Source organism: Antechinus flavipes, chromosome 1 (assembly GCF_016432865.1).
Source record: "Antechinus flavipes isolate AdamAnt ecotype Samford, QLD, Australia chromosome 1, AdamAnt_v2, whole genome shotgun sequence".
Lineage (NCBI taxonomy): Eukaryota > Metazoa > Chordata > Mammalia > Dasyuromorphia > Dasyuridae > Antechinus > Antechinus flavipes.
Genome location: NC_067398.1, coordinates 501,630,338 through 501,658,261, shown reverse-complemented (window position 1 = coordinate 501,658,261; position 27,924 = coordinate 501,630,338). Strand labels below are relative to the sequence as shown.

Genomic DNA, 27,924 nt, shown 5'->3' with positions numbered 1-27,924 from the left:
GTTCTAGGCAAGTCACTGACCATTTGTGAGCCTTGCTGTATTTGTTATGTGAAAATAATAATAATATTTTCTTAACTTGCAGGTTTTATTATTGCTAAGGAAAACAATATACAATAATACCAACAATTCACATTTTTTATTACACTTAAGAGAATTGGCTTTTGAGTGGGGAAGGTCTCTGACATATATTAGCCACAAGCAAGTCACTTCTCCTTTCAATATCCAGATTGGAAATTGTAAACTTGTAAATCACAGAATAGGAGCCCATCTGTTTGGGTAGAAGGATTTTCCTTTATTGGGAATTCCCTAAACTGATAAAATCACAGGTTCTGTCCTCTAATATTTAAAATTTCATTAAGCTCATTTGCTCACAAAAAACTAAGATAAATAGTATTTTGGTTTTGGTCCAGACCTGTGATTTCATCAGTATGTGGGAAACCTGGACAGTGAGATTTAATGACTTACTCATCATGCAGTTGGCAGGGGTCAAGTAGCAGCCCCCCTCAGGTCCTTCTGACTTAAGGCCAGTGTTATGTCCATGACACCATGCGGCCTCTCAGACAGTGTTTATTACTAGCCCCATTTTTCAGAGGAGAAAGCTAAAGTAGTGAAAGTTCAAGGAAGTTCCCTGTATTGACACAGTTATTGAAGTGGGCTTTGAACCCAGATCTCATAACTCTTAAATACACTACTATATCCTGGTGCCTTTTCAGCAGGGCCTTTTAATTCATATGAATTCTACTTTATTAAGACAGGGATAATTCCTTTTCTCTCTCTTTTTTTCTCCTTCTTCGAGATTAATCTTGTGGGGTGGAAACCAGCTACTATACTAATGGGAGGATCTGGTTTCAACTCCTACCCTAGATTTCTCCAATAGAAAATGACTACTTCCTTACTCTACACAGTTCTCAGGACTAGCAACCTGAGGAGAATGAGGGAGATTGTATTCTCTTTTCTTTTTCCAACTGACTCACCCAATTCCTTCTAGATCCATTGTCCAATTTATTCTTCTGCTTGCCCTGGGTCACTTTTGGAGTTTTTGCATCTGGGCTTAGTCTATAGAAGAATCTAAAGTTCTTGAACTTCTTGGCCCCCTTTGTTAGTTGCTAATGTCTATAGATGGACTCCTTATCAAAATAATGTTTTCATATGTGTAGATTTACAAAAGTAACCAAATATACCGAAGTGGTGGTGTTTAGTCAAATCAGGTTGACTTTTCTTGACTCCACTTGGGGTTTTCTTGGCAAAGATAGTAGAATGCTTTGCCAATTCCTCTTCAGGCTCATTTTACAGAGAAGGAAACTGAGGCAAACAGATCTAAGTGACTTGCTCAAAGTCACACAGCTACTTAAATATCTGAAGGCACATTTTTTTTTTGCCTTCAGATATTTTTTGAATATTTGAACTCAGGTCCTCTTGACTCTGGGGCTAACTACCTGTGTTCCCTTACTGCTTCAAATTTACTGAAATACAGTTATGAAAATATGAAAAAAAGACACAATTAATAGACTTCCCTTAAATATTCACCTCTTCCTTGTGGGTCCATTGGCCTCAGGTTACAAACCCCTAAGTTAAATCCAGTACATGAAGATCACCTCCCTAAATGCCAAAAACCAGGAAATGATTCTGATGAGTACTTCCTTTGATATAGAGAACAGCATTGTTCAATGGTCTGTGAAAATTAGCAAAATGTTCATCTAAGCAAGGGTCCTCAAACTACAGCCCGCAAGCCAGATGTGGCAGCTGAGGACGTTTATCCCCCTCATCCAGGGCTATGAAGTTTCTTTATTTAAAGGCCCACAAAACAAAGTTTTTGTTTTTATTATAGTCCGGCCCTCCAACAGTCTGAGGGACAGTGAACTGACCCCCTATTTAAAAAGTTTGAAGACCCCTGATACTTGCTTCAGGTCACTAACTGTAATCTGTGATTTAGAACAGGACTTCTTAAACTTTTTCCACTTACGACCCCTTTTTGCCCAAGAGATTTTTATGTGACCCTGGGTATATAGATGTACAAAATAAGTTTACAAATCATTTACTGATAATAAATCATAATTTCATGATCTCTGCATTTAGTTGCAAGATCCCATGTGGGTTTGTGACCCATAGTTTAAGTTCCGATTTAGAGGAAAGAACACCTGGTTTCAAGTCTCAGATCTAACCGTGTTATTAGCTTCCTACCCACGGGCAAGTCATTATGAACCCCAGTTTCCTTGTCTATACAACAGGGTTATTAAGGCCATATGCTCCCTGCTTCACTGAGGCAAGTATGAGATAAATGTGAGCTACCCCAGGCAAAACTTCAAGATACTCAATGACTGTGATCCGTATTTGAAACTGAAATGACAATAAGAGGAGAAAGCCCAGAGAAAATGAGACCGAGCTTCCTCCAGTAACCACTGTCAGTCATGATAGGAAGGGACGAGCAGGAAGGAGCTTTTGCCAGGGAGTCCCCCTTAGTCTGAACTGTTCCAGCTGGAAATCAACTTGCAGATCGGCAGGGCTGGAGAATGCACCAGGTTTCCCCACTCAAAGCTGTAAGGCAACTATTAAAACACTGTGAATTATTTTGGAACCAAGATTGTAACCGGCTTAAATTTCATTATGGTAATTCGTCAAATAAGGCAAAAGAGCTGACAGTTTGTCTACAGCTCCATGCTCACTGGAGTAAAGCCTGCCTGGGAGACTTTCCCAGACACCAGGATAGGTCATCAGAAACTGACAGTCTCAGCCAATCGAGGGCGTCTGGTCACCTTACTTGAAATCATTCAGGCTTTGTTCTTTTCTTTTTCTTTCCTGGCCAGAGTCAAGTCTGGCTTTCACAACGGGCACACCCATTGTGAGCAAGCATATTTTTACTGTCCTAGATAACATTTCTGTCACTGATAGGCTTCAGGAAAAGAGAGACAGAGAGCCTTCAGTGAACACAGAAGCAAGCAGCACCCGAGCAATTCTGACTTCTGAATAGCCATGAAAGCAGAGGATGACAAAAAGCAAAATGAACCACAATGGAAAAGTGGTCTAGAGTCGTGGAAGAGAAATGCTTCAGAAGAGATTCTTTTAACTTCTTCAGTCTCGGTACTGATGCAGTCATGGCATCGTAGATTTAGTGCTAAAAGGTAGAGTCCAGCCCCTGATATTGTTGTTGTTCAGTCATTTCAGTCAAGTCTGATTCCCAAAATCTACTCACTGGAGTAAAGCCTGCCTGGGAGACTTTCCAAGACACCAATACAGACAAACTGTCAACTTTTTGCCTTATTTGAAGAATTATCATAATGGAATTTAATCTGGTTATAACCTTGTTTCCAAAACTTGTAATGTTTGTCCTTTCCTTCTCCAGCTCATTTTACAGATGGGGAAACTGAGGCAAGCAGGGTTAAGGTTAAGCAGGGTAAGCTGGTAAGTCTCTGAGGCAGCATTTGAACTTGGGTTTTCCTGACTGTAGGTCCAGAGCTGTAAACACTGCTTCACCTATTTTACTGATGAGAACATTTAGGCCAGAGAGGTTAAAGGACTTTTCTGAGACAGGATTTGAACCCAGGAATTTCTGACTCCAATGGTCTGTCCTCAATGATTACAAAGCACTTTCTTCACAATAATCCTGTATATAGGTAGTACAAAAATGATTATCCTCATTTTACATGTAACCCATAATTTAGATTCCTAAATTGTGACCTTAGAACAAAGTTTGATCTTGGGGATCAACCCTCCAAATAATAATAATTCTTTGACTTGTGTTGCTCCCCATCCCTAGGTTTGCCTCTGAAAAATCTCAGAATGTTACTTGAATATGGCTTAGGAATAAATCTTCCCAGATGTGGATAAAAGGGTCCCTAGAGCCCATACAAAGCTTTCAAGGAACATATATTGAGAACATGTATTGGCAGCCTTTATTCCACTTCCATGGAAATACAGAAAACAATAATGATCTCCCAGGAACCCATAAGCAGTCAATATAATTCTACTTTTTTGGAGGATCCCTTTGGTAGAGAAACTACTTAGGGTTATTAGCAAGGAAACCCTTGACAACACAGCTAGCCAATTTCTATCCCAGAAACTCAAATTGCCATTTTATCTTATGGTACTACTTTGAGATCTTAGATCTCTCTGGGGAAGGAGATCCATTTGATTTTGTCAGAAAGTTATTCTGATGAGTTCCATTTCTTTCTCAGATACCCATAGTGACGTCCAGCTTTTGTTGCTACCTTATAGCTTGGGACTTGTCCAGAAAGAATTACTAGTAGCAAATTCTTTTGCCATTAAACCTGCATTGTCCAAATAACTTGTGTCAAAAGCAGAGGGCAAAATTCAAATCTTTTGTTTTCCCATATCATGGTTTATCTTCTACTGCTGCTACTTCAAATTTGGTGATGGCATTAATTCTCTCTTCTTTCAAAGAAATTGACTCTGCCCAAGTATTTTTCTCTCTTTATAAGGCTTGCTCCCAAGACTTTTCAATGTGACATTGCTACTCAGTCTAATACAAGGTTGACACTGTTCTTTGCTTGCTACAAGATTGGATTTGAAAGAATCATACTGTCCAGAGGCCGCCCCCCTCCCCAAATATTCAGGAAGCTGGGACTGAAGAATTCTCAATTGTTTTCTAGAAAGTTGGAATTTAGGGACACCCATCCAAGTCTCACTTCTTGGGCCATGTGACTGCCCTATCCTTGGAGGTCATGGTGCTTCTACCATTGCCTCTTGAAGGTCCAGACATTCAGAATTTAGGGATTCAGAATCTGTCTTTGAGGCTGAGGTGAGCTGTTATTGCTTGGGTATTTCCCTGGGACCAAAGATCTCTTTCAGGTCTCTGGTCTATTAACTGTATTCATAATAGAAAAAAAAAAAAGATTAAATCTGTAAGTCATCTCTTGGATGAATGAGTTTATCTTTTCTTTATATTCAATTTATTTTAAAAACACTTGTTAAATATAGTTTAACATATTTAACATGTATGGGTCTACCTGCCATCTAGGAGAGGGGGTGGGGGGAAGGAGGAGAAAAATTGGAACAGAAGGTTTTGCAAGGGTCAATGCTGAAAAATTACCCATGTATATATCTTGCAAATAAAAAGCTATAATAATAAAAATAAAATAAAACACTTGTTAAGTGTTTACTATGCACTAGGCTGTAGGAATATAAATACAGATATGAAATAGCTGACTATTTTCAAGAAGTTTATCATCTTCTGGAAAGAAAAGACATGGACATAAATAAGGGAAAATATAACAAGTACCAAAGGAAAAAAAAAAAAAAGGTCCAGACAAAATACTATGAGAAATTTGTAGAGAAAGAGGTAAACTTTCAATGGAGGGGAGGGATGGAGAAGGGGAGATTGCGGAGCAGGAGAGTGGGGGAAGAAGAAAAGGCTTTGTGGAGGAGGAGGAGGAAGTATCTAACTTAGATCTTGAAGGAAGTCAGAAACTTCATTGGGCACAGATGGAAGGGGCAAAACATTCCAGGATGTGGATCAGAAGGGAAGAGAAGGAGAAAACATTTATGAAGCACATTGATGATGTGCCATGCACTGTGCTAAGTGCTTTACAAATATTATCTCTTTTGATCGTCACAATAATAAGTGCTATTATTATTCCTGTTTTGTTGATGAAGAAACTGAGGCAAATAGAAGTGAAATGACTCACACAGCTAGTAAATGTCTGTATCCATATTTGAACTTCAGGCTGTACCCTCTATCCATTGAGTCAGAGAATAGACAAAAGCACAGAGATAGAACTGGAAAGAATGGAGCAAGCTGGGGTGGATGAATATTAACAGACAGTATCTGAAAAGGAGCAGAATGTGATAAGACTAAAGCAGCAAGTTGGAACAAAATTTATGAAGGGCTTCGAAATCGAAGACAAAAAGGTTTATAATTTATTCACTAGGTAATGGGGAATCACTGAGAACTTCTGAGTAGGGGATAATGTAATCAGAGCAGTGTGAAGAAGGAATTAGTGGAGGCTGGTTAGGAGATAATGGTAATAGAAGCATCATATGGTATATCCTAAAGAAAAAGGTAATCTTGCATCCTGACTCCTATTTCTATAATTTCATAACATGTCATCAATCTCATGTAAATAAGCCTCCCCGAGAACACTTTGAATTAAGAGTGCATTTCTCAAAACGTTCTAACATGTTCTCTCCCCCCTAACCCCATTTTTTCTTCCTTTTTAAAAGTTTTCTGTTTGGGCTAGGAGGGAGGAAGCCTTGTGGCTTTCCCCCTTCCTTCCTGGCCGTTGGGATGTGTTGTGAATGGTCTAGTGGCTGGACTCCAGCAGAGGCAGCTGTTTCACCGTGCACCCCGTGGTGACCAGGGTCTCGGAAACAATATGAACCATACCAGGAGACTCTCAACTCAGCCCATCCCAATGCTTGATTTAGCTTGAACTTAATAAATACTTGTTGACTAACTGACTGACTGTTCACAGTGTCTCCTTTGGGAAGGCATGAAGGACTAAATGGAATTTTTTCTACCCAGTACACAGGAAAGCTGTTAACAGAATTGGTGTGTGCCTGGGATTAGAGTGGTGGGTTGATAGTGTAGGGCATTTAGGAAAGTTTCTCACATGCTCTTTCCTGACAATACTGCAATCTGAGCCTTGGAAATAGCCTGAAGGATGAGGAGGGGTCTGGTGAGTGGCACTTTCAGCCGGTGATTTCTTTGTTCCAGCAAAATTTTGTTTCATCCAATGATAAACATTTTAAATCCAGTCTTAGAGTCAAAAAACTATTGGCTCCATCTTTTACTAATCTCAAGGATGGAAAAACTCTTCTTTCAAAAAACAAACATGTATGATAGGTACTGTGTCTTTTCCATGTTTTTTTTTAGCATCAAAACAAGGAGTATCTTTGTAATTGAAATCAAAGAGCAATACTCCAGTTGTATCATGGGGATGGGGCATGTGAATATGTGTGTGTGAAGGAATATTTATGTAAGTTATATTTTCCTTCTGTTGATCACAGCATAACTTCCTCTTTGGTTCACCAGACTAAATCTCTGTTGTGAAGCTAACCTATAATGACCGTTGTATGTTTACTTTTTCAGTTCTAGGGAAAATCCGGACCGCAGTAGGCAGTGCCCAACTTCTCATGGCCCAGAAATTCTACCAGTTCAGAGAACTGTGTGAAGAAAACCTGGTATGTAATACATTCTCTTGTAGCTTTTATTGTAGGACTGGCACTGCTGGGGAGATTCAGTGCTGAATCAGGATCCATCTGACTTTGGATTAAACTGAAGGTCATTTCTGAAGTTTCCTACCTGGAGTAAAGAATTTCGTGTTGATACTTACTCCTTGTCTTTCACTGTTAAAGATTTTCCATTGGGCCTTCTTTCATTTAACTGCTGTGATTCTCTGTCATTGGAGAATTTCAAATATAAGAGAAAGTGGATTGGTCCCTTGGGAGATTAGCAGTGATGCTAAAAGGATGCAGGGAAGCCTAAAAAGTAGTGTTGAAAACAATTCCTTAACAGTTTTTGTCCACTTCAGACAAAGCCATTAGTTTCCTCTCCTTATTAATTGCTCGTGTGAGTTTGACACAGATGTTTAAAACAGTGAATGCTCCTTTAAAGAAGGGATCCTTAAACCTTTTCCACTTATGATCTCTTTTCACCTGAGAAATTTTTTACACAACCCCTGGCATATAAATATATAAACTTGGTATACAAATCAAAAATTACCAATAATAAATCATAATTTCTCCATACCATATGGATTCATAATCCATAGTTTAAGAAATTTTGCTTCAGAGTCACTGGGGCCTACCCTAATGCCCATGTACTACTCAGTACATTTTAGAAATCAGAGTTTACTTATATAACATAAAAATTCCCTTAAGCCATAAGAATAGTCCACCCAAAGTTTTGGTCAGAAAAGGTATGGTAAAGGGCTGCCTCATATCCATCCTTAAAAAGATAGTGTGATGGAACAAGCTTTTAATCAAGTGTTAAGGAGATCATAGCTTTGCATCCTGCTTCTGACCTTGCTAGCTATGATCAAAGGTGAATCATGCATCTCAGTTTCCCCTCTTGTAAATAGAAATGGAAAGTATGATCCTAGACCTGTGATTTCATCAGAAAAGAACACTGACTGATAGGGAAACTCCCTCCACCAAGGCAGATCAGCCATTCATATCTATAATTTATACCATGGAGAATTACCTGGGAGACAGATGTTAAGTGTCATGCTTGTGGTGTTGCAGTTAATATGTACTGTCATCCCAGAAACCTAGAATTATAGAAGGCCAGTGGGTATACACTAGAGTCAATACTGGAACTCAAGTCTTCTCTACTTTAATGGCATTCCTCTATCCATCATGTTATAATGCCTCCTTAAAAAAAAAAAAAAAAAAGATAATAATACTTATGCTATTTTCCTCAGGGTATGTTGGGAGGAAAATGCTTTGCAAATCCTAAAGTAATACAAGCTGTTGTTTTTAGCAACTGTTCCTTTATTTTTTAAAAGCAAATTCATATCAGAATAATTTCCCAAAATTTATTTTGACAGTTCTGAAAAGCTGGACAAACTAGGTAAAAAGAAAAAAAGTTAATTTTCCACAGCCAGCACTATTATCTGGTGATTATTGAAATATGCCTAGTGACAAAACAAAGAGTTTCACCCTTCTGTTATCAAACTTCCACAAAAACTGCTAACAAGGAAACAAACTGCTAAATGGGTTAGCAAAACTGCTAACAAGATTTTGATCTGGGCAAAAATGTAAATAAGAGAAAGTTTGTGTTTTGTGCCCTTTTCCTTTCCTTCTTAACTTCCCTGACTTCTTTAGGCATCACACCTTACTTCAGAAGGAACCAGTCTTCTTCCCCCAAGTCCCAGGCAAAACTTCTCTGCTCTTTGTCCCTTTGGGGGAAGAGAAAGTGAATCCTTTTCTGAGTTTTTTCACAATAGGGTGTAATGGGTTTATTCAGGTCTCTGCTAGGAAGGGTGTTTAATATATAACCCTACTGAGTTAGAATTTCTAAATAATCTCTTTTAAGAAAGCTGCTAATGCTAGGACTTTCAGATGACTAAACAGGAGCTGTTAAGGAAAATATTTGAAGGTTGATGGGAAAGTAGTGATAGTTCTACCAGGTGATAGAATGAGTTTCAACTTTTCTTCTCTTTTGTCCATTTAGTGGGAATTGGAAACACCAATGACATGACCAAAAGTAGCAGCAAGAAGGAGATTTAAAGTCACTAAAACAAAATAAAAAAACAGGAAAGGGTGCTTATTTGTTTCCTGTTAGTTTGCCTGAGCCTCACATATTCTCTCCTTGTCATGGCCTTCAGTTTTTTGTATTGTACAGAAAAGCTTCATTAATCTCTTTCAGTATATTCAACCCTAATCTCTTCTTGTACTCCAAGCCTGACTTTTCCATGTTTTCCTCTGGTACATCAAACTCAGAATTTCTTTGGGGAGCTTACATTCACCATCCTGTCTCCTACTAGGTTCCTACTTTTTTTTTTTTTTTTTTGGCTCCTAGCTAGCTAGGCTCAAAACTCCAGTTTCACCTTCACATTCCTTTCATTATTGCTAATCAGTTGCAAAGTCCTATTGATTCTACCATTCCAATGTCTCTCACATTTGGCATCTTTCCACACATGCTGTCACCAAAACATCTACCTTCTCTCTCTAGCCTAGATTATTGTAGTAGTATCCTAACTATTCTCTTTGCCTCCATCTTTACTCCTTGTTAATCAAACAGCTACCAAAATATATCTTCCTTAAGGCACAGATTTGAATCTGCCTTTCCTCTCCTCAAAACCTTTAGTGGCTCACTATTGCAGCAGAGATAAAGTTCATTATTCCTATCCCTTTCACAGGGGCTTTAAATAAGGCTCCCATGTATCTTCTAAGTCTTATGTCACTTTATTTCTCTTTAAGCAAAATCTCAGAATCACAGAGTTGAAAAGATTTTCTCAGAGACCATCTAACTCATGCTTGCAGACCAACCAGTTCATTCTAATTTTGGAAAGCTCTTAATTATTAGGAAATTTTTCTTGACATCAAGACCAAAATTTCTTCATCTTTAACACTTTAGTTGTGCTTCCAAGGGCCAGCCAGAATAGTTAATCTTTCTTCTGGCCCTTTTGCACTTGAGGAATGCTACCCATTCTTCCAACTCTTCTTAAGGCAAACCACATTCAGTTTCTTTAATCGTTGGATGGCATGGTTTCAAGTCCCTCAACAATTTGGTTTGCCCTTCTCTTGATACACATCAGTTTGTCATTGTGCTTCCTAAAATAAGTCAGTATTGAACATCATCTTCCATCTATGGTCTGGGGAGGGCAGAATACACCATTTCTGTCAAGTTGAACTATTAGCTGTTCCTGAACTTGACCTACTTAGCTTTTTCTCCTGTCCATGCATTTCTCCAAGTTGTTTTCATGTGCCTAGAAGGCAGGTTTTTTTCTACTGTTCATCTTCCAGAATTCTTCTCTTCTTTCACCACTTAGTTCAAGAGCCAACAAAATAACAACAACAACAACAACAACAACAATTATTATTATTATTATTATGTTATAATATAATAATATTACATATTATTATATCATAAACTATATTATTATTCCCATTTCAAAGATGAGGAAACTGAGAGAAACAGAAGTAAAGCTGACTTGCTGAGGGTCTCATAACTAGTAAAAATATCTGAGGCTAGGTTTTAACTTGGCCTTTCTGACTCAATGTCCAATGCTTGATCCACTTCACCATCTAAATAGCAAAACAGAAATTAATGGCCAGTCTTGATTTCTCCTGTCTGACATTAAGAAAATCATTTAATGTCTTTGAGCTCATTTCCTTCTTTGGTTAAAAAAAAAATGAGAGGATTGGTCTAGAGTTTTACTCTAAGGTCTCTTTCAGCTTTAAATCTACAATCTATGACCTTTGTTAAAGTGTTATCATGTGTGTATTTAAATCAACACTGTTAAAAAATAACACAGGGAGTTGTTATTTCACAAAAAATACAGAATTTTGAAATTAGAAGAGATCTCAATGGCCAGCTAGATTAACCCCTTACCAGAAAATGAAGACCCAGTTATAATATAGTTGACAAGTGGTCATATAAGCTTGTTTGAATACTTCCAGCAAGAGAAACTGACTTTGTCTTGAGCAACATCTTTCACTTTTGGACAGCACTGACTGTTATCAATTTGCCACTCTGTAGTTTCTACTCTTTGCTCCTGTTCTAGTCCTCCTCCACATGTTAGTCCTTCAAATACTTGAAGATAATTATGTCTCCTTTGTCTTCTCTTCTTCGGGTTACACATCTCCAGTTCCTTCAGCCAAACTTCACATGGAATAAAGTTCCTTTGCCTCCTCTGGGATATTCTTGAGTCTATTAATGTCCTTAATCTATGGTGTCTAGAACTGAACATAATGCTCTGTTCTGACCAGAGGGAATCTAACCAGGACAGAGTACAAAGGAGCAATCACTACTATCCTCCTTACTCCTGGAAGTTGTGGCTCTTCTTGTGGGCCAAGGTTATATGAAATCTTTCACAGTCTTCCCTGTTCTTTCTTGTTTTAGCTATTCTTTTCCTTCTCAAGCTTTCACAGAACAGTTTTTCTGGACCTTTCCTTTTCTCTGCTTTATCTGTATGCATTTCAAATCTCCCTCCAGTAGACAATATGCTCCTTAAGGGCTCTCATTTCCTGATATGCTCTCCTATACATAATAATATGCGGGGGGCCTTGCCTATGATGTTTATTGATTATAAAGTGGGTCAGATCTGGGACCCAGGAAAGAGAAAATCTTTCAGCTCTCTTACAGTTTTTATCCTGATGAGGAGAATAATAATAGGGATATTTTACATCTATGTGGTTCTCTATATTTCTAAAAATACAAAGTAAATGATTAGATCTTGAAGAATCAAAAATTGCCTATAAAAATACACTTTTCTCTTCAGAAATCAATTTCTCCCTCCTCTTTCCCATCCTCAGTTTCCAAATATTAGTTGGATTAAGGGATTTTATTTCAATGAATACCAGTTAACATCCTAAATCAATTACTATAGTACCCTTTCTGTGAGTATGGGATAATTTCTTCATGTTGTAGGGGTTCATGGACTTTTGGGAACCACTAAAAGCAAAGAGCAAATGGTAGTATTAGTGGTCTAGAGGTCAGGAAATTACAGTTTGATTGCTGTGAGCTAAGAATAATTTTCATATATATATATTTAAAGTTTTGTTGTATTTCAAAATATTTTTTAAAATATTCTTAGTTTGTGGACCATATAGAAACAGGCAGTAGGGCCTGGCCTGTAGGCTGTAGTTTGCCAACACTTAGTCTAGAAAAATAGCCTCAATCTCTAGTGTCACTGTATATGTTTCTCATCCACTTTGTATCTTTTTTTTTTACATTGTATTGTATTTTTTTCCAGATCTGTAAGTTCATTGGTATAGAGAACAGTTCCTATACTGAATGAAGTGAGAAACTACTTCTATCCATGCAGTTAGAATTTTCTTTAAAATTGTTATGCTATTACCATACCTTAATCTTCATTTGTTTTCCCAAAGGCTTGTCTTTTCTATTAGTCTGAACAAAGGATTAAAGGGCTGTATACCATAACATGGGAATTCTGCAAATATAGTAACAAAGGTTTGAAGCCTCTGCCTAGAGAATTTTACTGATCTCCAAGATAGGAACTATTTAATGTTTATTTCCTCAGGAGGACATGGATTATTAACATGAAATGATAGAGATACCTACTTAAATGTCATCAGCCTTCTCTGATTTGGCAAATACTGTTTATAAGTCTTAGTTCCTAAATTCAATATAGACTGGAAAAACAAATTTTCACCACCTGAACTTATTTGTTATTACGTGGAATTTTTATCATGCTGAAGATTCACAGAATTTAAAATATATCTGTGAAGTTTAGAATATATATCTATATTTAACTCCATGATGTAGAAAATGTCAGTACCTATAATTCCTGAAGCTTACACATATACACACATACTTTCACTGTCATACTAAGTCCAATGGATCTATGATCTCACTGCTTTGAATGTCTCTTTCCAATGATGCATATTTCTATCCAACCATACCTGCCTATCCTGTGCATCTCTTGGCTATATCCTCCCCACATTTCTGTACAGGGTTTCCTCTGGTGCCTTATAATGATTTGGAAGTCCCCTTGGGTTCTTAAAGTCTGTACTAATAGAATGTAAGTACTGACCAATTATGCCATCAAGAAAATAATTTAAGTATGGTTCCTGTAACCAAGCCTATTTTCCATGGTGCAATCTAGGTAACTATAGGGAGGTATATCACCAATAAGTTGGCTACTTTTTTTTTTTTACCATGACCACTTAGAAAATAAAAAAGGTCCTCAGTTCTTTACAATCCCTTTCTGCTTCCATTGAGCTGATAGTTAAATGGTGGGAAGTAAGCTAAGAATCATACAATTTTTAAACTATCAATAAACTTTAATTTGACGGTTGATACTCTAAATGTGAGCTCCTTATCCAATGAGTGGACATATTGTTGAAGGAGGTGAATCATATCACACAAACACACCCACATCACACATACACACACACACATAGAGATAGTAGGTGTATATATGCTTTCAAAGTCAACCCTATATTAGTAATGGAGGGAGGGGATCAAATTCTTTCCTGTGAGCCTGTTGTGGGTTGTTCAGCTTAACTAGCACTTCTCGAATCAGCACTGGAGATCATTGAGCACTGGGATTTAATTTGAAAAATATAAATTCACTCCTACCTATCAGGTTGCCACCAGATGTAAGGTTTGCTTTATATCCGGGAGCTAGAATGATTGAATGGCCCAGAGAAGAGCACCTGGCATATGTTCATGCTCTCTTCCAATACTCCTGTATCTGCTTAACCTGCCTGCATCACAGAAGCAGTTTACTAGGAGTTAAAGGCAACATTTGATTTTGGAGCTTCTCTACCTTATCTTAGATTGACCTGGTATATTAAATTCATTATACTTCAAAAGGGTATACTGATTGTCATAAAACCTTAGACCGTTTTCCTGGAATACTTGTTGACTAAGGTTTGGTTGTCTAATTATATATGAGTCTATATACTCTGTTAGTCTGTGGGTTGCATTCTATAATAGTGTTAAACAAAATTTATCCATGCATTCCCCTACTCATTCATCTATTATCCAAGTTCACCCTTACAGGGAAGAGATTCCTCTGGAGAATTTTCTCTAAATTTCCTGACATTGTGGAAAAATAATGAAGCAAGGCTGGATAACAGTTCTGTCATCAGTTGTCTGGATACATATACATTTATCCTATTAGTGAATTAAGATTATTTTAGACAGGTGTTCTTAACCTGGCATTTATGAACATAGTTTTTAAAAAATATCTTTTATAATTGTATTTCAATATGATTGAATTTCTTTGTAATCTTATTGTTTTATTTCATACTTTTAAAAATGTAATTGTGATAACAGGTCTGTTATTTTACTTACCCATTGTCTATGGATTCCATGACACAAATAAGTTTAAGAATCCCAATTTTAAACCAATTAAGTCCCAAAGGATATATAGACAAAAAAATTATAAAATTCTGTTTCTGAATAATAAAAACCTATTTTCTAACACAAAATATAGTATTTCAAAAAACCTAGTTAGTGAGCATTCTAAACGTTGCAATGAATATCGAAATTAGATTACTTAGTTTCAGTATCTGGAAGACTTTTGCATTTTTACAGTCCTGTAATTTCACCGCGCCCCACCCCCAAAAAATAGTTTTTGTTGTTATTGTTGTTAAATATGTTTTCATTTAGATGTTGTCTTTAAAAATTGTATTGGAGAGTACTCAGCTTATTCTTGCCCATTCTGGGACTTTAATTATATAGGACTTATCCAACCTATGTAAGTAGCTATGTAGCTCAATGGCCAGAGTGCTGGGTTTGGAATTAAAAGGATCTGAGTTCAAATCCACCCTCAGATACTTACCAGCTTTGTTTCCCTGGGCAAGTCCCTTAAACACTGTTTGCCTTAATCTACTGGAGAAGAAAATGGCAAATTATTCCAATATAATTGCCATAAAGATCAACCTGCAGGGAATGGAGAAGAAAAGGAAGAGTCTACATAAATCTTTGATATTTGAGACTTTAAATGTGCAAGGGAAAATCCAAAAATCATAAGTAGGCTATTTTAGACTTTTTAAAAGACATTTTGAAAGTGCCACTTTTCACTTAATACCATGATTGTAAAAGTTTCATAATTTCTTTGTATTAGCAGCTATTGAAGTTTGAATATTTTTCTTTCTCTTATACAGAATCCCAACGCTCATCCGAGGCCAACCTCCCAGGACTTAGCAGGGTTTTGGGATATGCTGCAGTTGTCCATAGAAAATATTAGTATGAAATTTGATGAACTTCATCAGTTAAAGGCCAATAATTGGAAACAGATGGATCCTCTTGACAAGAAGGTAGAACAATGTAGATTTTGTATGGTTCATTTAAAAACCTGCACAAACGCTGGACAGACTAAATAGATCTCTCTGCATACAGTCCTGCCGTTTAAAATGTGAAATGAAGCTTATATCAGATTAATTTCATTGTAACGACAATGTTTACATAGTAATCATCTGGGATATTATCTGTAACATGTTTCAGGCATATTTTTAAAAGAAAACTTGTCTTTGTGAATTGGAAAATGGGTATGTGGTTTTTTAGTTTTGTTTTGTTTTTTTAGTTTGTTTTTTGCCTTTTTTTGTTAATTAAACTTTAAGTTAAATCATATTAGAAAATCAGTCATTAAAAGGAATTGCCTTACATATTGATTTTTAAAGCAAAATAAATGACATCTTTCTACAGTGCATGGTTACAAAGAACAAGAGTTTAACTTCCTTGCACACTAAGATGTGTTACCGAGAAAAATAGGAAACACTGAAAATATCACTGACTTTGGTAATCATTTCATAAATACGGTAATAAAGAAATCACTGTTGTTCAATTCTAAAAACATATGCCATGAAAATTTCATATTTTCATATTTCAAGTGTTGGATTTTCAAGTTTTTTGTTTTGTTTCAGGGGAGGTATTGTTCACTGGGTTCCCATGTGCAGTCATATAAAAATAAAGGTTCACTTTCATTTTAATTGTTGAACCTTAATCTTCAGCCCTGGCTGTGATGGGCCCATCAGTCACCTACATGTGAACAAAATCTACCTTCTTAGACTACTATGTCTTGATTTTTTTTATCCTTTATCTAGAATTAAACCAGTGATCAGACAATCTCCTTGACAATGCAACATATAAATGTGTACTGAGGGATGTGTCCTTGTAACATTAGAGTTTCCTCACCCCCAATACTAGCAAATACTCTCGGCAGTCCATTGTTAAAAGCAACTCAGTTCAATTTAATGCTATCAAGCATTAGAGCAGTGTCCTTGGGATTAATGAGTGACCCCTAAAAACACTCATCCCAAAAGAACAGGAGGACCATGTTATTATAATTCTTCCTTCCTTCTCCCATTCTTTTCCCACTCCTGTCTAGTAAACATCATTCCCAATACACTTGACTTGGAAATGGGAAACAAGGAAATATCACTGATGCATGTGTGAAATTTTTCCGGAAAGAACAAAGGCTGTTTGTACTCAATTTTAATTTTATTTCATTTTTTTTTTTTAAGGTTGAGCTATAGGTTAATTTTTCTTAAATAATATATTCATGAGGATTCTCCTTAAACTACAGTTGTATGTGTATATATTTACACATTACATATTCCTACAACACATAAGCAATGGGTCCTGTGTCTGTTTTTATGCCAATCTTTCTGCTTATTTCTTTCTTTCATGAGGTCAACTCTAGGACCAGAAATTTACATACCCAATAAAAGTACTCTATAGAAGAACTAAAACATTATATAACTTATTGAGATCTGTACCATAAAAAATTACTTGACCTGATTCCTGAATCATTAAAACAGCCTATCTCTGAATATGACCATAGCTTTTCTGTTCCCTGTCCACTTTTTAAAGAACAATACAATACACAAATTGATTGTATGAAATAGTATCCTCTTTTCTCTCATTCTCTTCTCTTTGAATGACAAAAGCTACACCTTAAATAGAGAGGAGATAGCCAAGGTAAACAAGTTTAACTTGACAAGGAAACTATTGTTATAAACATGAGAAAAAGTATTCAGTCACCCCAGCTATACATTAGGCAAAACCACTTAACTTTTCTAGATCTCAGTTTCTACATTTATAAAAATGAGAGGGTTGGACGAAATGATCTCCAAAGTCCCTTCCAGTTCTAAATTGATGGTCCTGTAGAGTTTGTATTGTGCAGAATAATGTAATCTGTATTTTCAGAATCCATTTTCCTGTAGTTGGAAAATGGGGGATTGGGGAGTGAAGGGGCAAGAAAGGATGGATGCATTTTACTTTAAATGCAATCACACACAAAACCACTCTACTAGTTGAGTTGTATCAATTTATACCCTGAAAGTTAGATACTTTTTTCTAAGTTTATCTAGATTTAGATATCTATATTTCCTTATTGGCCATTGCCTTTTTCCTGCCAAAATGATAGTGTGTGTTTTCTCAGCAGTTTTGGAAATATCTGCCAGTTTTACAATGTGTTGCTGATAGTAACAGTGTGACTCATTTTCATTCAGTACTGTGCTCAATTTCCCCAAGTTTCCCCATGTGTGGATATGCCTCTCTGACCAGCAGTCATCTCCAGGCTTCTGATTTCCCTCTGAGGGCTTCACAGCAGCCAACCGGAGCTGGCTTGACTCATTAGTGTACTGGTTTCCACCTACAGTATGAAATATATCCCGGAAATTCCAGTGTCCTCCCTCCCTCTTTGGTGATCCTGCATGGTGTATTGTCTCTGTGTGTTGTGCAAAAGAGCTACAAGTCTCTGTGGCATTCTTTACATCTAGAGAACACAATTCACTGCAACAGATGTTTACTTTGATAATCTCTTCCCTGGGGTTTGCTAACTGCTTATTTGTTTGTTTGGGCTTTTGTTTTTTGTTTTGAGTTATTGAAGAGTTCAGAGTTTTTTGTCTGCTTATTTGGGGTGGTGGATACAGAGGGGTTTGGAGTGGTGGTGGTGGTGGTGGTGGTGGTGGTGGTGGTGGTGGTGGTATTTTGTTTCCTTGAGTTTTGAACACTGAGCCAACTTGCACAAATGAGCTCGCCTTTAATAACTGATGCAGAGTCCTAAGCTGCTGTTGCTTCCTTTTCCCATCTCTGGCACCAGGAAGAGTCTGGATTCCCCAGAGACTACCACACTAAACGGTTAGATGTGCTGGGAGCTTCAGCCTTTACAGCATGAGGGTGTTTTAAATATCTGCACCGTTACCTTGGAGAAAGCTAGCCTGCTATTCCAGCTCTATCCTTTACCTTAAGCTTGACAATATTCTTTTTTATATACATCTTTTGAATACCAAAGCCAGTTCAATGAAGAAAAAAAAAAATACATTATGCAGATTTAAGAACTAACAACCCTTAGGTAAAAAATATGTGTTCTAACTACTGACCTATCCCAGTTTTTCCCAAGCTTGCTCTGAGAAGCTGTGTAATGTCATGAACCTTCTGCTTTGATCAGGAGAGAAGGGTCCCTCCTCCAGTGCCAAAGAAGCCGGCGAAAGGCCACGTGCCGCTGATCCGGGAGCGCTCCCTGGAAAGCTCGCAACGCCAAGAGGCCCGCAAACGCCTGATGGCCGCCAAGCGGGCTGCTTCTGTCCGCCAGAACTCGGCCACCGAGAGCGCCGAGAGCATCGAGATCTACATCCCTGAGGCCCAGACCCGGCTATGAAAGCACCAGGCCTCTTGTCCAAATCCCTACTCCACATCCTTGTCCAGTCACCATGCAGTATTTGTAAACCATCCCCATTCCCCTTCTCTCTCTCTCTCTCTCTCTCTCTCTCTCTCTCTCTCTCTCTCTTTCTCTCTCTCTTTCTCTCTCTCTCTCTCTCTCTTCTCTCTCTCTCTCTCTTTCTCTCTCTCCCTCCTCTCTTCCTTTCATTTTCTCCCTTCCTTTCTCTCTTTTTCTCCCTTCTTCCTTCCTTCCCTCTCTCCCTTCTTCCCCCTCCCTCCTCTCTTTCTTTCTGTCTCAGTCCCTTTCTGTCTCTGTCTGTTTCTCTGTTTTCTCTTTCTGTCTGTCTCTGTCTCTTTATTCCTCCCCTCCTTCTCTCCCCCTCTCTTCCCCGCCCCTCATTGTCTGTTAAGGATCCCATGACTTCCACTAGTACTGTAGTTGTCACTTCCAAGAGACATCCTATAATGCCCCTTGGCCCCTTGCTTTTCTGACAAGTTTGCTCATATTCCTCATCATGCTTTTTAACCCATGTACTGATGCTGTCAACATGCCTCTTGCAGAAATATACAACCCTTTATTTTCTTGACAGGAAACAAAACACACCTGTATAGCAAATGCACCATTGAAGTCATTCACAATCCTCAGTTCTCTCTAAAGCTAGTCTGTCACTAGTGTACAGCAATATTAAACCATAGGGTATTTTGGAAATCTAGTATTGTAGGGTGATCCCTTGGGACTCTACAGTCTTCCTCATTACAGATGAAAGAAACTAGGACTCAGATTCCCTTTTTTAAAAAATGGCTATTATTTTTTAAAGCAGATGGAGCACTTTATTCTGAACCTCAGAATCATACCTTCTCACCAGAAATAATGAATCACAAAGAAAAGGGTGGAATGGACTGGGATGAATGGTGGGGTCATCCGTAACTGTGTAGTGGAGAAAGGGAGAAGTAAATTCTCTAAGTGAAGCCAGTACTAGAAAACATCTTTCTAAAAGGAACCTGCACCACTCACAGATGCATACACTGCCTCATTTTAATTTCATCGATCACTAACTCAAAAATTTCAATCAGCAGAAGATTGTAATTTCGATCTTCCATGGGGGGAAAAATCTATTCTGAAAGGCAATAAAATGGAGAAAGGAAAGAGAAGAAAAAAAGCATGAACAGGTGAAGATATTATATAAAAGATTTTCCTTTGTCCAAGTGTTAAGACCCTTTAGACTTGTAATGTATTGATGATTCCCATTGTATTGTAAGGATTATATTGGTTTTAAAAAAGAAAGAAAAAAAAATTTGGTTCTATTCATTTGTTAATGTCTTAATCCTGGTGGGACTATTAGATCTCTCTCTCTTTCATGCACACATGCGTGTGCACACACACATACACCTGTTTATGAGATGTTCAAATGAAGACCATAATAGTTTTCAAAGCAAAGTTCTTGGTTACACCATTAGCTAGTTGTATGCTGCAATTCAATCTGCTTTACCCCTCTTTCCCCCCTCCTCACCCCCCCACCTAGTTCACATTTCAGATGTCTTACTCTCTCTTTGAGTCTCTTCCTAGTAAATACAGTCTATCCCATGATTTCAAACATCAGGATTTTGACTTAGTGGTTGTACATGATAAAATACTGTTTCCACTCCAAGACAGACAAGGCTGCATCATTACAAATAGTTGTTTCATTGTTCGTTTGAAGTCATGAATGGACATGTTTCCAGGTGGTGAGGTGGGAAATATGACCCACAAGGTTTAGAATCCAAAAGGAGGGGGGAACAAAAAGTTGTGATTCTTAAATGTTGAAAAGAAATAGTCTGTTGACACAGAACACTGATTCCCATCTGCTGGCATGATGGACAGCAGGCACTTTGCATCTAGCTGGACTTGGCTCGAAATGCCCCTATTCTTTTAGCAGTATAAACATTCAGATTATGGCAACCCTAATGGATCCTTGACATTTTCTATCGGCTCACAGGCTCAAGCATTTATAATTATCATTGCAAAATTAAAGTCATTCTAAAGCATCTATCAAGATGCTTACTCTAACAGAGGCAGATTTTTTTTAATTCTCTATCAATAGCCTACCATATAGCCAGGTGCTAATTTAATTTTATTTCTGAAATTAAGAGAGATAACGGATCTTGACAACAAATATTTTCATTGACTCGTTCTCAAACCACTAGAGAATTTGCTACCTCTCAGAGCCATTGATATCTGAACTATGTTTATTTGGGGGAGGGAGGGAGGGAAACACAGGGCACAAATGTTTACTGCTGTGGTTTACACGATAAGGGCTACTAACTTGTCATTTAAAAAAAAAGAAGAACTTTTAACTATAGTGAGCAGAAATCCAATTCGACCCCTAGAGAGCTTCATATAACGAGACCACCCAGAGGGTCGATGTTTCAGGCATTTGAATACAGCACTGGATTTGCTCGTTTTTTAAGAGAACATGCTTTTTATTTAACATTCAGCAGCAATGAAAGCTCATGCAAAGTTTGCATCTTAAGAGTGCCAACTGCCACCTCTGATCATTTATGGTCATATTCCAATTGGAAGTTCTTTGGAACTCATCTGTGCCAAGATGGATGGAGCATCTCCAAGTTCCATGCTCTCAGCTGATGTTAAGTGGATCTAAGTTAGTCTTAAATTTTGGACTGAGAGAAGTAGATTGAGAAACTGGTTCACAACCAGTCTCCAGTCTTTTTTCAGAGATTGACAGTCCAGGACACTGAGAAGTAGGAAAGTTGGTTAATCTTGTCTATAATGAAACATGGTATTTGTATATTCATAGGATATTTTTGGTATGTATTTTAAATCTTTTAGCTGAATGCCTATGTGTTCCCATGTGGATAGGGCATTATGATCTTTGTCTCATTGATTAACATGTTTTGAATAGTATAAACAATTTAGCAAAAGAAACATAGAAGGACAACTGTGGCCCCTCAGAATGTTGCTTGTTAACCACTTGACACCTTCAGGTAACCACCATAAGCATAGGATATATGTTCCATTGTTCCTTTTGATGTGATTTATAGCAATGTAATGGTATTTTTTCAGTTCATTCAGGCCAATATGTATACCCAGAAAAATTACTTATTTTATTTAACTTTGGTACAAAAGTTGTTTGCATTTTCTGGGGAGGGGGGAATTTAAAAGAAAGTTTTTTGTCTCCTACATCAAAAGTTATTTAAATAAATTAAGTATTTATTATATTTTTGCGGATGTTTCCATAAATTCACACAATCTTTTTGTAAAGAAAGCTGATGAAACGGATTACAGATTTTTAATATTTGAAGAGGAAAATAAAACTAATTTATTTGTAATATATTGCCATTATTTATAGATGTTCCCTTAATGTTTTGCTGTGCATTTTTAATTTAATTTAAACCTTATCCTTGTGAATTTACCATTTCTTTTTTAAAACATGTCTAGATGCATATTTTAAATAACTGGAATGTAAATCACTGGCATACCTGAATTCCCAAATGTGATTTTAAAAATTATTTTGGTTTGAAAAAAATTAAAATTTGAAAGCCTTTAGATGGAGGGGTGGGGAACATTTTTATGGCTTTATGAATTGGATTTTCATAAGATTATTTACCTAGTTTGTGTGTGGACAGAAACCAATTGTAAATAGATGAATGTTTCCCATAATGTAAAAAAGAACAAATTAATAAAATAATTAATGCACTGCTTGTAAGGTCTGTGAGTTTTCATTTGAGATTGACAATCCGTCCAGAATAGATATTCTTGTACCCTTTGGAGCAATTATTAAGTAATTAAGAAACTAGGCAACATACTGCTTCTGTGCATTGTAATCTTGCTATAATTATTCATTGTTGAGCAATGCTGAAAATAAGGAAGGTCGATCTTGGATTTCATCTAGATAGATTGGTACAAAAATACCCACAAAACACCTTTCTATGAGGGAGTCCATGAAGCATTTTCAATCATGGAACCCAAGACCAAGTACCACAGTGAAGTTCAAATATATTTCATAAAAGTTTTAAGTCGTTTTAGATAGCCAGCTGCAAATACTTTGTCTACTTCTATTTTTGTGCTATCATCAAAGTTAGCTATTTGTTGATTGCTAGACCAAAAAAAAAAAAAAAAAAAAAAGAAAGAAAGAAGAGAAAAAGAATTAATAAATGAATGACTGATGCGCAAAAGACATTCAACTTTTAAAAGTTGCTTGTTTTAGAGTCAGAAGACCTATGTTTGAATCCCAAATTTTTTATTTGCTATATATATAATCTTAGTCAAAAAAGCAGCCTATGGGTTCAGTGGATATAGAGTGCTGAGTCTGGAATCAGGAGGACCTGAGTTCAAATCCAACCTCAGATATTCAAATTGAGCTGTGTGACTCTGGACAAGTCATTTACCCTTTTTTTTTTTTTGGCCTCAGTTTCTTTATCTGTAAAATGAACTGGAGAAGGAAGTAGCAAAACCCAAATGGGGTCATGAAGAGTGATGAAGATACCACTAATTGTCTAAATAACAACAAAGGATTAGAAAGGATTTTAGTGGTGATCTAGTCCAATCCCCTTATTTTACAGAGAAAGAGACTGAGTTCAAGTAGTGAAGAAGTGATTCAGAGATGTTAAATCATTTGTCCAGGGTCACAAAATTTGTAGTGAAAAAGGGAAAGTAGCAGAGTGCAGAGCACTAGATCTGAGTTCAAATCCTCCCTTAGCCTTACTAGGGATGTTCTTGGACAAGTGAGTTAATCTTTGTCAGTTTCAATTTCCTCATTCATAAAATGGGGATCATTTTATATGTACTCCCAGGTGGCTGTGAGGATCAAATGAGATAATGTTTCCAAAATGACCCTAAGTGCTAGTTGTTATTACTATTATTATTATTTAAAACTGAGGCTAGCAGTCAGGCCTTTACTTCCATCATCAGTCATTGCCATTACCATTACAGGATCATGAAATCCCAGCACTAATGGCAGAAGGGCCCAAAGGTCATCTGGTCCAATCCCCTTGATTTTACAGGTGAAGAAACAGCAGGTCCTAGATCTGAAATCCAAGTTTAGACCTATATCATGCTCTCCCCAAATATCCCCAAATTCTTAGGGTGAACTAGATGGCCTCTGGGGTTCCTTGTAACTCAAGTTCTGTGAAATAGTTGAAAATTTTATTAGAAAATTAAATTAGAAATTTTAAATATTTGCCCTTATCCCACTGTCCCTGATTTTATCATGAACCATATTGACATAATGTGCTTTAAACACGATGAAAAAAAAAGAGAAAGATTAGAAGTGATTGTTTGCTTAATAATAAAAGTCAAATTAAACGTATGCATGTCCTAAATCTGAAAAGGAATAGCTAAGTGGTGCAGTGGATAGTGTTCTAAGACTGGAGTTAGGAGGACTCATCATCCTGAGTTCAAATCTAGTTTCAGACCCTTCTTAGCTATGTGAACTTAATCCTGTTTGCCTCAGTTTCCTCACCTGTAAATTGACCTGGCCAACCACTCCAGTGTCTTTGCCAAGAAAACCCCAGATGGGGTCATGAAGAGCCAGATATGACTGAAAAACAACTGAACAAAAATCTGAAAAACCAAGGACTTCCAACCATAAACGAGCAAACTCGGCACTTCTAGATACTATTATAAATGCCCACCCTGGTCCAAACTTGGGAAGCTTCAGAGGAAAAGCAACCTTCCCGCCCTTTATATATAAGTGATCCCCTGGTGGCTCAGCCAGCACCACACAATGCACTTTTGAAATGCTTCAAAAGAGGAATGATCAAATGACAGAATAGCTGGTGAGGTGGAGAAGATCAAATTACCTCAATGAATGCACCTCCCTATTCATGCAGCCAGTGGGATGGTGGCCCTTCTGGGCTCCCCACAATACACAAATTCATGCTTATATTTAATTGCAGCTCTCTGAACCAACTGGCCGATTACAGACCTGAATGCTAAATCTGGGTCTGTGTGGAAACTGGGATGATCAGGAAACAGATCTCCCTTGACACAAGATGTGCCCAGAAAAATGGGATTCGAGGCCCATTATGCATATAAAAAGTTGACTTTCTAACTAGAGTATTTCTTTCTTTTAAAATCCATCCCACCTCCACTTAATGAAGAGCAATACAGTAAGGTCCACTGCTTCTGTACAGGTTTGTTCTTAGAGTATATAATTGTAAAGATTACAGACTTAATTACTTCTGCTTTTATGACCTTAGGCAAGACAGTTATTAATATCTGTGACTCAGTGTCCTCATCTGTAAAATGAAAGGTTTGAAGTGGATGACTTTTAAGGTTTCTTTGAGTTCTAAATGTATGTCTACTATATTTTGCTCAAAAGGTTAACGAAGATTGGATCAACTTCTTTGGCAAACACTCAGATTGCCCACATTTAAAGCTCTTCCCATCTCCCCACCCCTACCTCTCAGCACACTTCCTAGTAGAAGTTTAAATATCAGGCTTTCTTTATGATTTCCCTCCTATAATCAGCCTTGAAACAAAGAAATGAGGTAGGGCCTAGTACTTCCTGGTGACTTTGCTCTTCCCTAGCTCTTACTATTGTTATCATCTGATAACAATATCATCTGAAAATTCATAGGAATGACAAGTGCAGACTAGAATCTTGTTTTCTGTTTTTCTAGCAAAATATACTTCCTTCTTTCTCCCAGGTAACAAAGCCTAGAGCCTCCTTTTCCTTCATTCCACCCCCAAGTTTGGTTTGTCTAGAACTAGGTTTGTTATTGTTTAATTCTGTCCTACTCTTTGTGACCCCATTTAGGTTTTTTTGGGCAAAAATGATGAATGGCTTTCTCATTTTCTTCAGCAGCTCATTTTATAGATGGGGAAAACTGAGGCAAACAGGGTTAATTGACTTGCCCATGTTCACATGGCTAGTAAGTGTCTGAAGCTGGATTTGAGTTTAGGAAAATAAATCTTCCTGATTTCAGCACTAGCACCCTATCCACTGTGTCACCTAGCTGCCCCCAAATCACAAAGCTCAGAAGAACTATAAGGAAAACAGAGAATCCAGAGCTTTGCCATAGGATAAGATCCCATTAGGCTGACCCTGCTCCTTGCAAACAGATGTATATTTATTTCAGCATTGCTAAGTATGACAAAAGAGAGGGAAAAACTTGTTAAATGAAATTTTGTGCCAATGAAGCTACTTTAATGGTTTGCACAGGTTATACAATGCAGGGAAATTAGGGCTCTGGTTTTCTAGCTGAGGAATATTTTTAGACAAAATAGAAGGGAGCAGATAGGGCCTATTTCCATATGTTACTTTGATTCTTTAGTGTGCATAGTCCCTCTGGACAGTGAAAATCATTCATAATCCATCCATGTCTTCTCATCCTGTGTGATTCCCATCTGTGTCTTTCTTTAAATCCTCCATGGAAGATCTTTCTAATGCCTTTGGTTATTTGGGATCATAGGATTTACAACAGTTAGAAATCCCAGGAATGATTAATCCAACCCCCTTAAAGGAAACAGGACCTGTCTGGGGCCCAAATAGGTGAACTGATTTACCTAAGGTCACCAGCATATTCAATAGCAGATCTGGGAATCAAATCCACTAGGGCTCCAAATCCAATTTTTTTTTTTTTTGTAGTCTACCACAGTTAATCTCAATATTTGGGGCTAAATGGCTCAGCAGTAAAGGTTGTTTATTATCATTTTATGATTCATCATCCTTTCCTAGTCAAAATATTCATCATATTTTCTATTATGCTATATCTCACATGCACATGTCTACTGACAATATGCTGTAATCTCCATCTATCCACTAGCCATCCGTGGCTTTTAATTTACCTGGTTTGGGGCCATTCTTTTTTTTTTTTAATCTTCCACTCTCCCCATTATATTTCCATTGACTTCTTGGTCACCTGAGCATGATGGACTATGATTCACAAGTATATAAGATTACTGTAAGTATACTGGTATTTCAAAAAAAAAAAAAAAAAAAAAGTGGGCTTTTGTGGCAAAGTAGCTAGGGATCATTGAACGTATTACTGTATTTCCCAAATATAATCCATATGATATAGTCCTCTTATGTACAGCTCATTATCCTTCTTCAATGCCTGTCCAAAATATATGTACTGGTGAACTAACTCAATATACTGAAGATTAAACTATCATCATAAGTGTGAACAATAAGCAACAATAGACTAATATCATTCAAATGACTACAGAACTCATAGGGGAGACTTCTGATAGTTCCAGGACTATTTAAATGGGCAAAATGTCATATGAAAATCAGAGATTGGGGAGCACCTTGCAACAAAAAGAAATCCCTTTTCTAGTTGGACTTTGTACAAGACACTGACAAAATCTTCAGAGGTGTGCATCTGTCTTCTGCCTTGCTTCCTTGCTTAATAAAGATCCTCATATAATGATTAAATAAAGTCCTTTCTGTGATTGTTTCATAAAAACCTTGTAAGACTTAAACGTGTAGGGAAGAAATCTCACTTAAAGAAAACCTTTATAACTGAATTGCATTCTACCAAGTTTCCTCGATTTTTCTTACATCAAGGAAAAATAAACTAAAGGATTCTTATATTCTCTCTGTCTTTCAGTCAATTATGTGGCTATGAATATGTGGTCTGCTTCAAATAAAACACTTGTGAAAACCTGTTTCCTCCTCACATTTTCATTAAGGGTAACCTCAAAGAATGCATAGACTATTTCCATAAATATTTTATATGAATAAGAAAGTACATATATAAACTTATTCTGGGTCTCCTCTCCTTTCTCCTCCTCCTCTCCTCTTTTCCCCTCCCGTCTACTCTCTTCTGTTCTCTTCTCTCCTATCTTCTCCTTTTCTCTCTTCTCTCCTCTCTTCTCCTTTCCTCTCTTCTCTTCTCTTCCTTCTCCTTTCTCTTCTCTTCTCTTCTCTTCTCTTCTCTTCTCTTCTCTTCTCTTCTCTTCTCTTCTCTTCTCTTCTCTTCTCTTCTCTTCTCTTCTCTTTTCTTCCTCTTCTCTCTCCTTTTCTTTCTCATTCTCTTCTCTTCTCTCCTTCCCTCATTTCCCCCTCCTTTCCCTTCCCTTCCTTTCTCCTTTCTTCCCATCTTTGCTAAAAGTATCCTATCAATGATCTTTTTTATTTTTTTGGAATCTTTCTCTCTTTGATATATCTTGAAAATCTGAGAACTCTAAAACTTTGTGTTACCTCTAGTAAAGATTT

At 37.2% G+C, this 27,924-nt stretch overlaps 1 protein-coding gene across 9 annotated transcripts in view; it reads left to right on the top strand.

The window, feature by feature from the left end:
* DLGAP1 (DLG associated protein 1) overlaps window positions 1–18,853 on the top strand; it is a 1,118,212-nt gene extending 1,099,359 nt beyond the window's left edge. For all 9 annotated transcript variants that reach the window (XM_051970400.1, XM_051970401.1, XM_051970402.1 and 6 more), the window contains 3 exons: window positions 7,046–7,137; window positions 15,262–15,414; window positions 18,552–18,853. In XM_051970400.1, coding sequence (XP_051826360.1) covers window positions 7,046–7,137; window positions 15,262–15,414; window positions 18,552–18,761 — 455 coding nt within the window. In that variant the 3' untranslated portion in view covers window positions 18,762–18,853. The remainder of the gene's footprint in view (window positions 1–7,045; window positions 7,138–15,261; window positions 15,415–18,551) is intronic.
* The last annotated feature ends 9,071 nt before the right edge of the window (window positions 18,854–27,924 follow it).